General features: G+C 37.4%; 2 protein-coding genes across 4 annotated transcripts in view; both read left to right on the top strand.

The window, feature by feature from the left end:
• The window catches only part of LOC146486186 (nucleosome assembly protein 1-like 4), a 29,761-nt gene that overhangs the window by 6,717 nt on the left and 10,994 nt on the right, over positions 1 to 12,050 (top strand). For 2 of the 3 annotated variants that reach the window (XR_014860073.1, XM_085099345.1), the window contains exons 4-11: positions 220 to 266; positions 1,136 to 1,184; positions 2,530 to 2,622; positions 3,650 to 3,778; positions 8,981 to 9,071; positions 10,038 to 10,111; positions 10,464 to 10,568; positions 11,880 to 11,930. Coding sequence is in view for 2 of the 3 variants with exons in the window: in XM_085099345.1 (XP_084955471.1) it covers positions 220 to 266; positions 1,136 to 1,184; positions 2,530 to 2,622; positions 3,650 to 3,778; positions 8,981 to 9,071; positions 10,038 to 10,111; positions 10,464 to 10,568; positions 11,880 to 11,930 (639 nt within the window). In the remaining variant the exon portion in view is untranslated. The remainder of the gene's footprint in view (positions 1 to 219; positions 267 to 1,135; positions 1,185 to 2,529; positions 2,623 to 3,649; positions 3,779 to 8,980; positions 9,072 to 10,037; positions 10,112 to 10,463; positions 10,569 to 11,879; positions 11,931 to 12,050) is intronic. The other variant, XM_085099353.1, reaches the window with a different exon arrangement.
• Positions 4,313 to 8,762, top strand: LOC146486187 (uncharacterized). The gene has a single exon (XM_085099227.1). It carries the CDS (start codon positions 4,949 to 4,951, stop codon positions 7,988 to 7,990), a length of 3,042 nt encoding a protein of 1,013 aa, XP_084955353.1. The 5' UTR covers positions 4,313 to 4,948; the 3' UTR covers positions 7,991 to 8,762.

The following is a 12,050-nucleotide window of genomic DNA, read 5'->3' as shown; positions in this document are numbered from 1 at the left end:
TAAGCAAACTTAAACCCTTACCCTTTAAAAATAGTCCCAATGAATGACGTGTTAAATTGAGTGAATTTTTAATCTGAAAATGAAGTTAAATATTTTGAAAATCTGTCGGTGCACTGATCTGAGTGCTTTTCAAAGAAACATGTATGATATCAATTTGCTAATTGTGATCAAAATAATAGTACAGTCAAGCAATAATGCATTATTTGTTTGACTTTATAGGGAGGTCTCAACAGAATGATTGGACAGCAGTCAGGATATATACAAAGGTATGGGCAGTGTAGCTTGATATCAGTGTTATTTAATGTTATTATTTTTAGTGTATACCAAACCAGTGGATATTGAGTTTTGCTTGTTCTGATTGGCTAACCAAATTCTGGCTAGTATTTGCTATCCCTAGATTGACAGGCAAGTTTAGTTCCCTAGACATGCAAGTTTGTTTGTTTGTTTTTGCAATTTTTCAAAATATAACGTGTCATTTCCAGTGTTTTAGTACATGTGTTAGGGAACTGGTCATAACAAGTTTGTCCGAAAAGGACTCACTTTGTCTCAACTATCTCATGAACATTACCGACAAACCTTTATTGGCTTTAGTTATCAAAGACACCAACTATCTCATGAACATTACCGACAAACTTTTATTGGCTTTAAACTTTGAGTTGATATATAAATATATAAATATTCAGCTAGCAAGGGTCAGCATTGCTAGATAAACAAGAAAAGTGAGGTTTGAATCTCATCGTCATTTGTTACCACTGGATAGAGGGAACGGGTGCATAAAGACACCATCTTTTGAGGTTGAGGAAGGGGAGTGTAGGCAGAGGCCACCATCCATCCGAGTACAGTAGTTTTGACCACTTCCGTTTATGAACTGTTGTGGAGAAGCCGTTCATTCCCAGTGGTTTCAACATCAAGCCAGCAATTTGTGAAACTAAATTGGAATTTCCAAAGGGGTGGAAGGTCCGACATTTTCTTGAATGATGCATAAATTTCGACAGAAATGTTAAAGACGTGGTTTCTGTCAGATTTACTAATATTAGATTTATTCTTTAGAATTAATTTAGCTTACCAGTTTGTTGTTATTTATTAATTATTAATTGTGTACTTGGCACTAATTTATTTGTTTAAAATTTTTCAGTTTACCCAAACCAGTAAAAAGAAGAATAAAGGCTCTTAAAAATTTACAGGTCAGCATAAGTAGCTAACATCATTTGTTTAATACATTGTGCAGTTCCAGAAAATATCCATACCCCCACCCCACCCCACTCCCCAGGAAAGGTTTTCTGTTTTGCACCCACTGTCCCCCCAGGAATTTTCAGTTTAGCTTCTTACTTTGCTTCTAAATTTTTGACTTTAAAAACCCCCATCCCCCTAGAAATTCCAGATGACCTTCCATGAGGTGGGTATGGATTTTTTCTGGAACTGCACATTGGCATTGGGTATTTAAGGATGGTGCCTACTAATAGAGAAGTATATATTTTTGCACGGTTTACCACTATGTGGGAAAAGCGGGTTTTATCAAGGGCTGTTGGAATCCAAAAAGAAAATTGGGGGTATCCATACATTTTTCAGAGATAATCAAGCAACAATAATCCAAAAAAGTAGTAAAATACAAGGCAATGTATGGTGTTTTTTTCCATAATTTATTGAAGCGTTATTAATAGGGTTAAATGTAATTTAACTTAGTTAACGACTTGGAGCAAGTTTGCTCCTTGGTGGCGTGGCGTAGCAAGGCGTTAGGGTTTATTGGCGTATAGTTTGAGCACGGGTAGCACATTAGCGTTTGGGCATTTGTTGTTACATTACTGTTTGGGGCCTGGTTCAGGTCTGCAGGCAGTTGCGTGGCCAGCGGTATTCTCTTGCAGTTTAGGCGTGCTCCTTTGCACGTGCTCGGAAATTTGCTCTACTCAACGTATTTCGTGGCGTGGCTAGTTTATCGCGTTTTGTTGGGCTTTTCTTTCCCTCCCTTCCCTCCCAGTAGTGTTACCTTGTTATTGTTGGGGATTGGTGTTGGGGGTTGGTTAGGGTTAGGGTTAGTTTGTTGTCTTATGTACTTATTATTTTTCCACTGAGCTTCTAGTCTCAGTGTGACAGGTGCTAGGGTTGGGGCTGGGTTGCGGGCGGGGCTCGTGGCTGGGTTGTGGGTAGGGCAGGCTGATGGGGTGTTCTACCTACCTGGGTTTGGGTTGGCAGTACCAGCCCCTGGCTCCTGGGCACCCAACCTCCATTTGCGACATAGGCGTTAATCTCTGAAAAAAGCATGGTTACCCCTAATTTTCTTTTCTGGATACCAAGAGCACTTGCTAAGTTCTGCTTTCTCCGCATAGTTTTAAACTGTGCAAAAATATCCCTGTATTAGTAGGCATCACCCATAGGAAACCCGTGCATCTCGAGATGCGCAGAACATATGTGCAGTAACAAAAGTAGGCACTGTCCTTAATACGTAATTTTAGTATCTATTATTATTTTCACATTGGTAGTGTATAAATCACTGTTGTCCTTCATTAACTTTAATTTTCATTTTTTCTTCAGGTTGAATGTGCTAAGGTGGAAGGGTCGTTTTATGAAAAGGTACATGCTCTTGAGTGTGAATTTGCTGAAAAGTTCAAGCCATTATTTGAAAAGGTGAGTTTTAAAAAGAATGTAAATATTTCAAAGCTGTTTCTTCATGGGTAAGAGTGGCTTTCACAGTTCTGGCCTCAGATGTTAAAATCACCTCCTCATTTACTCAACATCTACCTGCAGTTTGAATAGCTATTTGATGCTAAATCTTTGACTCAGTAATCCTATTGTTACCACTTCAATACATAGGCATTGTCTTTTTATTAATTCCTACGCCTTTCAACAATTTGCAGGTACTGAAGTTCAAAATTCAACTAACTGTTACGCTTTTCACTGCCGTCAATCACTGCAGCGGACCTCTTAGAAAACAAAAATGTTTGGCTCAACGGAGTCAAGATGTCATTTTTGTGCACTGTAATTGGTGGATTTCGATCCACTTTGTCGGCTTCTGTATTTTTGTGGTCCATCGGTTCTCCCCGAAATTATCATTGATGGCAGTAAAACATGCAATTTGTTAGTTGGGGTTGAAGTTCAGAGTCCATATGTTATTCAAAGGTGCAGTAATAAACAAAATGTATGATTCACAATTTCCCTACCACTTTAGAGGTATTTTTAAGACTTTTCCAGAGTACATGGAATAGACTGTGTAATTGTGTTGGTTCTTGGCATTCAAAACATTCCATAGGTGCTTACTATTTAGCCAAAATTTTCAGTTTAACGAGTTGAAATGCAAATGGTACATGGGGGTCAAACGTAACTTTTCTGGAACAAAGGGAAAAACTTTTATTTATTTATTTTATTTTATTAGCTTTGCCAACAGATAACACGTTACTACCACTCCGACCAAAATTACTGCAGTTCTGTTTGCACAAAATTTCCACAATTTCCCATTTTATTGTCTCCTTGCGCCATCATTGTGCCACCGCAAACATTTTTTGATCAATCTTTGAGATCACAAGTTTGGAACAACTGGGAAAAAGCCTTTCCATTATTTTGTTACAGAAAAATTCCAAAATCTCCAACCAAAAATTTGGCTGAATGAAAGTGCCCCCACATCACATATGAAAAACAGGATTGGTTTTATCTTTAGCGCCGTAACATTGTTAATGGGGCGGTTGAACCAACTGATGAGGAATGCCAGTGGCAGAGTGACGAGGAGGAAGAAGATACTGAAGACAAAGAAGAGAAAGGCGAAGAAGAAGATGTGTCACAACTATCTGTAAGTTTGTCAATAATTAACTAACAATACAACTACAGGACCTGAATAATCAGTGCCTGAAAGGACATGCAAAAGGTGGCCAAAGTTACAAACACTTAATGTTTATAAAATGCAATTAACATTACTAACATTGGGCCAAGAAAGCTTTGGCTGAAAGGGTTAAGTGGCTGCTGGCTGCCGGTATGTTTTGAGAGTGCTGGAATAGTCCATTAGAAGAACGAGGGGCAAGTTTCATGAGATAGAATGTTGGGGATAACTGTGGGATAATGCAGTGTAAGGCACTTTTTCAATGCTGATGTTATGGTTTAATTTTTTTGGAGGGGTATAAAATTTTTCAGACCAATTTAATTAATTTTTATTTCCTTTGTGCAGTATTCATTACCATAATCTGAGACAAAGGGAAATAAAAATCAAACTGGTTTGAAAATTTTAAAACCAAAAAAAATTTTGAACCACAACACTGACATTAAAAGTTCAGTAAATTTTTGCAACCCTTGTGTCAGTTACTGGATATTAGCAATAATCTTGTAAAATCAATATTAGGGCAATTCCACTGTCGCGGAGGTTACATTCAGACTCAGTTTTGAAACTTTAAATTGGCACAGACAAAGGATAAATAAGGAGTTGTCCAGTTTTCCATTAATGAACATGTTTGTGCCTACTGACATATTAATTGGGCTGTACTTGTTTTCCATTTCACTGATTTCTGAGAAAGAAATAGAGCCAAAACACGCTGTTGCGGACGTTACATAAAAATCAACCCCATTATCAAGTGCATTAGCATTAAGTCAAAATTCCTGTGAAGTATCAGAGTTTTTTATATGAACTGTTCCAAATATCTGCAGTTAAGTGGTTGTGTGAACCAAAAAGCTTTATTTCATTTAAACTGACATTCACAGTTTTCCCAGGCTTCTTGAACTTCAGCGTCGCGGATGTTACAACCAATGTTGCGGACGTTACATTGTGTGAATCACTGTTAAGTATAGAAGATAAATCAGCTATTCTGTATTGTTCTTGGTCACAACATGGTTTATACATGAAATACCACCTGCATTTGAGCATGCTCTTTGCATTCTGAGCCTGCAAACATCTGCTGGTCCATAAGTTCCTTTCCTGGAAAAGAGATCTATGTATACCTGAGCCTTTTTTGAAATCTTAAATCTCAAAAAAATGCCTTTAACTGGAGCAGAAAGAAGTAAAAATCACAGAAGAAAACTCAAAGCAAATGCAGAGATGTATGCAGCATACAAAGAGAAAGACAGAGTTCGGAAAAGGGAGAGTAGAATGAAAGCTCCCAGTCCAAGAAAAGCTGCTGCAGAGAGAAGGAAATGTAGGGAAAGAGTGAGATTACACAGGCTAAGAAAAAAGTTGTCTACCTCACAAGATGCTAATGGCACTGAACTGGAATTTGCATACAAATCTCCCCAAGCTTTAGGTAAAGCAGTACACAAAGTTTCCCCCTTACTTCCAAACAGCCCAAGGAAACGAAAAGCAGTTATTGCAAAGATTGCAAAGTCAAGTGGACTTTCTGTATCAAGTAAACACCAGAAGTCAAATGGTAACACATGCATTGCCAAGTCCACAGTAGATTCTGTTCAAGAATTCTACTTCCGTGATTCCATTTCTCGTCAAGCACCTGGACGCAGAGACTTTGTGATCGTTAAAGAGAATGGAAAGAAGTCTAAGCTCCAAAAGAGGCACTTAATGTGGTCGTTGAAAGAGACATTTGGAATGTTTCAGAAGGAAAAACCCCGTGTCAAAATAGGGTTCAGTAAATTCTGCTCTTTGAGGCCAAAAAATGTTTTGCTGCAAGCAGCCATGCCAAGACAAGTTTGCCTCTGCCAGTACCATGACAATGTGAAGATGCTCTGTGAATGTCTTAGCAAAGAAATACCAAGTTTTCCTTCGTATTCTGGGTCATTTGTTGATCACTTTGTCTGTGACAGCAACAAAGAAAAATGCATGATGAACAAATGTGATAAATGCCCTGCCTGGCTTGACATTGTCATGAAAGATGCTCCTCTTGATGAAGTTGTGCAGTGGCAACAGTGGGAAAGAGTATCTCATCCAGTTCAGTCAAAACAAGGAAAGTCCAAACTGGTAAAGAAGATGGAGAAAGTGACCAAAGAGGGAACTGTTGAAGAAGCCTTACTTTGTCTTCAACATAAAATACCCTCTTTCTTGGAGCATGTATTCATAAAGAGAAAACAAGCTGCATTTTTTGAAGAGTGCAAAGCACAGCTGCAACCAGATGAAGCAGTTGTCCAGGTTGACTTTGCTGAAAATTACACCTGTCAGCACCAAGATGAAATTCAAGCAGCCCATTGGAGTCAACAACAAGTTACACTCTTTACTGTTGCAATTTGGGCTAAAGGTTCTGCCAACAATACAACATGCAATTCACATGTTATAGTGAGTGAAGACCTCAGCCATGACAAGAAATCAGTTGCTGTTTTTATGGATACTGTGGTTAACAATTTTGTAAGGAGAAGTTTTCCACAGGTCCGAGTTGTCAACATCTTTTCTGACGGGCCCAGCTCGCAATTTAAAAACAAGTTCATGGCTGGCTTCTACCACACTCTTCAGAGGAAGGGGTTAAGAATTAAGTGGCACTATTTTGCCACTTCCCATGGTAAAGGAGTGGTTGATGGCTTGGGAGGAACTGTGAAAAGGATGGTGTGGAGTGCAGTGTCCACCAGGAAAGTGTCAAATGTGCAAGATGCAGTGACCTTTGCGAAGATCGCAGCACAATTTTGTAAGTCAGTCAACATTCAATTATGTCTTAAGAAAGACATTGATGATTACAGCAGCAGCCTAGACCTGGACAAGTGCTTTGAACAAGCCCAGCCTATCCCAGGAATTAGCAAGATTCACTGCATAGAGCCAGCAGTGAAGGGTCAACTACGTCACCGTCTTTACTCATGTCAGCCATCTACTATTCATGAGACTGAACAATCAAGTGATGATGAAGATACCCATGGTGTAACCTCAGTCATTGGAACAACCATCAGTTCCAGTAACAGCAGTGTAGATGAAGTACATGTAAGTAGCGATGATACATGTAGCAGCAATGATTCTGATTTTGTCATTGATGATGGGAATGACAATCCTTTATGCACACATCCTCCATCACCAGCTGAGACAACTCCATGTACAACAGATGAAGAGGAGAGTGATATCCACATTCAGTTAGGCCTACCTCACAACATCAGAGCACTTGTTAATAACCAGTGCACTGAATTTCAGGTTCCTCCCTACAGCAGTCTACTAGCAGAGCTGATTATTAGCAAAAGCATTGATTTTGAGGGTGATCCTTTAATTAATGCTAGTGACTTACAAGAGTTGGAAGGAAAAGCCACAAATGATGAAGCAAAGTGGATTACAAACTTTATTGTTGACTCCTATTTACAGCTGGTTAAGACAACAAGTGCTGAAAAGGGCCTTTGCATTGAAGTTTTTGGGTGGGAAGAATTTGAAAAAGCAGTGGAAAAGAAACACCTGAAAGATCTTCTGAAAGGCAAAGGTGACCTGTTGAGACAAGATGCAGTTTTCTTTCCCTGCAATGATATTCAGAGTGAACATTGGTTCCTTGGAGTAATGTTTCCCCAGGAAATGTGCATTGTGGTGCTTGACAGCCTGCCAGGGAAATTCATAAAGCCAACTGTGTTAAAACGAGTGGAAAAGATGGTGTCACTTCTTGTGAAAGTTGACCAGTCGATCGACATCAACCAGTGGTCTTTCTTTTCAAACAGGCCTGGTGAGATTCCACAACAGGACAATACCTATGACTGTGGTATTTTCACTTGTCTGTATGCAAGATGTTTGGCCACCAGATGCCAAATGAGCCCTAAAACTGAAGTTCCAGCATACAGGCAACTGATGATCCAAGAATTGCACCAGAAAAAGCTATGCCCAATTCCACCACCAACTATTCAACCAGGGGAATACTATGCAGTTGATTACATAAAAAACTATTATTTTGGCAGAGTAATAGACAAAAATGACAGTTTTGTCCAATTCAAGTTCCTGCACAGAGTCGGCGCAACTACTTATCATTGGCCTAGGCGAGACGATATGGACAGAGTCCACCTTTCAAATATTTTTGCTGGTCCTATTACTGTTCCTCACTTTATTAGTGGACCATTTGAAATTCCAGAGCAACCAGCTGTGGAAAAACTCTTCAGAGTAATCAGGAAACATACAAGGGTTTAAGAGCTGTGAGAAATGACTATGTTCATCAGATTATGGTAGAACCTCAAGATTCTGTTCTTGAAATGTCAAAATAGTAACCTTCTTGAAAGGTGTTGTTTGTTTCAAAATGTTTGTCAGGTGAAACTAGGGCATATCTAGAAGAACCTATGGACTTGTGTTGTAATATTATGGCTTTTTAAAACTAATTCAAGTGTTTTAACTTATGTTCAAGAAGTGTAACGTCCGCAACGTAACGTCCGGAACAAAGTTTTGCTGCCATTATTTTGAAAATGTTGCAGTTTACTAGAGATTTCTTTTTACTTAAGTGTTTCTATTGGATATCTAGCTGTGTGACAAGAATGTCTTTAAAATCTTTCACGTAGTTATTTTAGGAAAGAAAAAGGATTGTTTAAATGTTGTGGACGTTACGTAACGTCCGCGACGGAACTTGCCTTTGTTATTTCTACTTTTGAAAAACAGTTCAGGTGAAATTTATATCTCTTATGTATTTACTCCATTAAAGGATTTTTTCTGATACAAGTGTTTGCAGCCCTTCATATTTTCAAAGTTTGATACAGCAGGTTAAAATGTACCCTCTTGCCAATTGTCTGTCATAAAAAAAAATAAACACTTACTTTGGAGACCCCCCCTGAATACAAGGTTGTCACAAGGGAGCTGGAATTTATTTTTCCTGGTGCTGTAACTTATCAGCATCATAGCACAGAGTATAATTTCAAGTCCAACTTGTTTTTAAAAACCTGGATTCTGACACCACTCGTGTGGAATTGCCCATTAATAGAAAATAACAAACAGTGGTAAAAAAATAATGACATAGCTTGCCAAGAGTCTCGTAGTAACTCAGTGGTAGAACATCTGACCAGCATGCAGAACTTGGAAGGTCATTTCTGTTTAGGATGAATATTTCATGATTCAATTTGTGCCTCGTGTAATATCACATTCAACTTCTAGTTTATAAAATAAGAACTTTAAGTCAAGGTTTGTAAATTTCAGCTGGAGAAAACTCTCTCTTCCGGGCAGGGTGAAGTGAAAGAGAAAGTAAAAATAGATGAAGAGGAGAAGGTGGAAACAACAGAGCTCACAGGTGTGAATGACTTGAAAATTTGACTTTTTATTTAATAACATAAATCAGGTTGGTACAATCAAATGCAAACTGTAAATTCTGCCTTCAAAGTCAGTCAGTGAAGAGTCGGGGTCCAATCTTAATTTTGGCTAACCACCAGGTTTGGGAAAGGAAAAGGTAGCATTGTTTTAACAGGCAATTATGCTGTACAAAGGAATTGATATTTGTGGCTTTGTCACTGGCTTTTGTTTGCAAAAAAAATTGTCTTCTGTGGTCCTTGAAAACTGGTTTGTGATCAGTGAAAAGTCAGAGAAAAGTATGTTAATTGGAAAAAGGAAATCTGAGTGCTCCTATCAGGAGTCGAACCTAAGACCTTCTGATTACTGGTTCGAATGCTCTACTACTGAGCTACAGGAGACTCGTGGGAAATCTGGCCATTAAACTAGGTTCATCATTCTCATTCATTCACCAGACTTGAAATATACCATCACATTTATTTCATATACCACACATTCGACATTCAAATACTAGCAGTATGCAGGATATTTGTCCCATGAACCTAGTTTAATGCTCTTAGCTCCCACGAGTCTCCTGTAGCTCAGTGGTAGAGCATCCGAACTAGTAATCGGAAGGTCTTGGGTTCAACTCCTGATAGGAGCACTCAGATTTCTTTTTTCTGAGTATGCCTGTGTCACCTTCTAGAATAATACATCATTCTCATTCATTCACCAGGCTTGAAATATACCATCACATTTATTTCATAAATAAGTTAATTTTTATTATCATGACAAGTGCAAGCCTGTTTAATGCTTTGTTTTCTGCCTTGATTCTCTGTTTATCCTTCAGATTTTCAATTTTCTCACATCATTGATTCAAGTTTGACTTGTTAGCTCCATGAAGTTTTGAACCCCTTAGCAACTTATAATCAAACAATTCAAGCTGGAATACTTACAAAATAATGTTTTGTTTCGTTTTCTTTGATTTCAGATGATGTTAAGGGTATTCCAGAGTTTTGGTTGACGGCAATGAAGAATGTAGACATGTTAGCTGAAATGATCCTGGTTTGTGGAATTTTTCAATACAGGATACACTGTAATCAAACATGTTGAGAAAGATATGGATTGTGGAACGCACTAACTATTTGAGAAAATTGTTTCCTGGTCCTGTCATTTGGAGCTTGGAAAACAAAACTAGTGTTAAAAAATTTTGATTCCTTTGCAAAATCTTTTTCAAGTAAGTAAATAATTGTTATTTGTTAATTTGTGTCTCATGACTTGAGGTGGTGTGAGTCACGTGACTAAATGAAAAAGGTTCCAAGAAAAAGATTCCGCATGTAACGCTTTAAATTTTTTAGACCCTAAAATCTAATTTTGTTTTCCAAATCATTAACTATTGTTATTTTTGCTTATATAGGAACATGATGAGCCCATTTTAAAGCATCTCCTTGACATCAGAGTTATATTCACCGGACCAGATAGTAATGTTGACACAACACAGTATCCTCAGCCAACCCCAATGGTTTGTAATATTTATGGAATAATTTATCCCTAAGTTTAAAAATTTGTAAATTTTACCTTGGAAAGTACAAATCCCTAAGGTTTAAAAATTTGTTAATTTTACCTTGGAAAGTACAATTTCCTAAGTTTAAAAATTTGTAAATTTTACCTTGGAAAATACAAATCCCTAAGGTTTAAAAATTTGTAAATTTTACCTTGGAAAGTACAATTTCCTAAGTTTAAAAATTTGTAAATTTTACCTTGGAAAGTACAAATCCCTAAGTTTAATAATTTGTAAATTTTACCTTGGGAAGTACAAATCCATAAATTTTAAAATTTGTTAATTTTACCTTGGAAAATACAAATCCCTAAGGTTTAAAAATTTGTAAATTTTACCTTGGAAAGTACAATTTCCTAAGTTTAATAATTTGTAAATTTTACCTTGGGAAGTAAAAATCCATACATTTTAAAATTTGTTAATTTTACCTTGGAAAGTTCAAATCCATACATGTAAGTTTTAAAATTTGTAAATTTTACTGTGGAAAGTACAATTCCCTAAGTTTAAAAATTTGTTAATTTTACCTTGGAAAGTACAAATCCCTAAGTTTAAAAATTTATAAATTTTACCTTGGAAAGTACAAATCCCTAAGTTTAAAAATTTATAAATTTTACCTTGGAAAGTACAAATCCCTAAGTTTAAAAATTTATAAATTTTACCTTAGATTAGACCTTTTTAGCAACTGTGCAGTGTGCTTAGACAGTAAACCCACTAACCAGGCGAATGCTAGACCATTTATACAGCCAGGTTTTTAGGTCTGGTCAGTTGAACTTCTATTTTGATAAAATCAAATGTTTCAAATTCTAAATGGAAGATGGCCATGATTAATAAATCCCCACCCATTAAAGGAACTTTTGGATTGATTTTGTGACTGAGGATTTGTAATTTAACTTTTGAGATATGTTTCTGATTACAACATTGTGATACCATTCGAGGATATTGCAAATCATTAGTTTTCGTTAGATAATGATGTGAGCTGGACTGGGGGGGGGGGGGGGGGGCAGGGATTCTTCCTGCAGCGACTAATGATGTATTCCTGTGGTGAAGACTGGAATGAGCAGTCCCCATCCCCCTCCTCCTTGGCTAGTTTGCTCAAAGTTTTAGTTCTTTTGCCCACATGATAGTTTGCTCTCAACTGTTCAGAAAGGGACTGCAATCAGTCTACTAGGTGGATATTTTAGAACATCATTTTCTTTTTTAAAAGGGCAATACAGTTGCTCTTACTACTGTGTCTAGTCATGTTGATCTGATTCTTTTTATTATCATTCTTTTCAGGGATTTGTGCTGGAATTCCACTTCTCACCAAACCCATACTTTACAAATAGCGTGAGTTGTTAATCAGACTTATTCATGTAACCTAGCAACATCTCCAGTTACTTGTAGATTTCTTAAAAATCTTACTGAAACTTGCATACAAATCATGCACACTCAGTTCACTAGTGTGCT

This window comes from Pavona decussata, unplaced genomic scaffold, assembly GCF_977016875.1.
Source record: "Pavona decussata unplaced genomic scaffold, jaPavDecu1.1 SCAFFOLD_21, whole genome shotgun sequence".
Classification (NCBI taxonomy): domain Eukaryota; kingdom Metazoa; phylum Cnidaria; class Anthozoa; order Scleractinia; family Agariciidae; genus Pavona; species Pavona decussata.
Note: the sequence above shows the minus strand (reverse complement) of the source record. Positions and strands in the feature narration are given on the sequence as shown.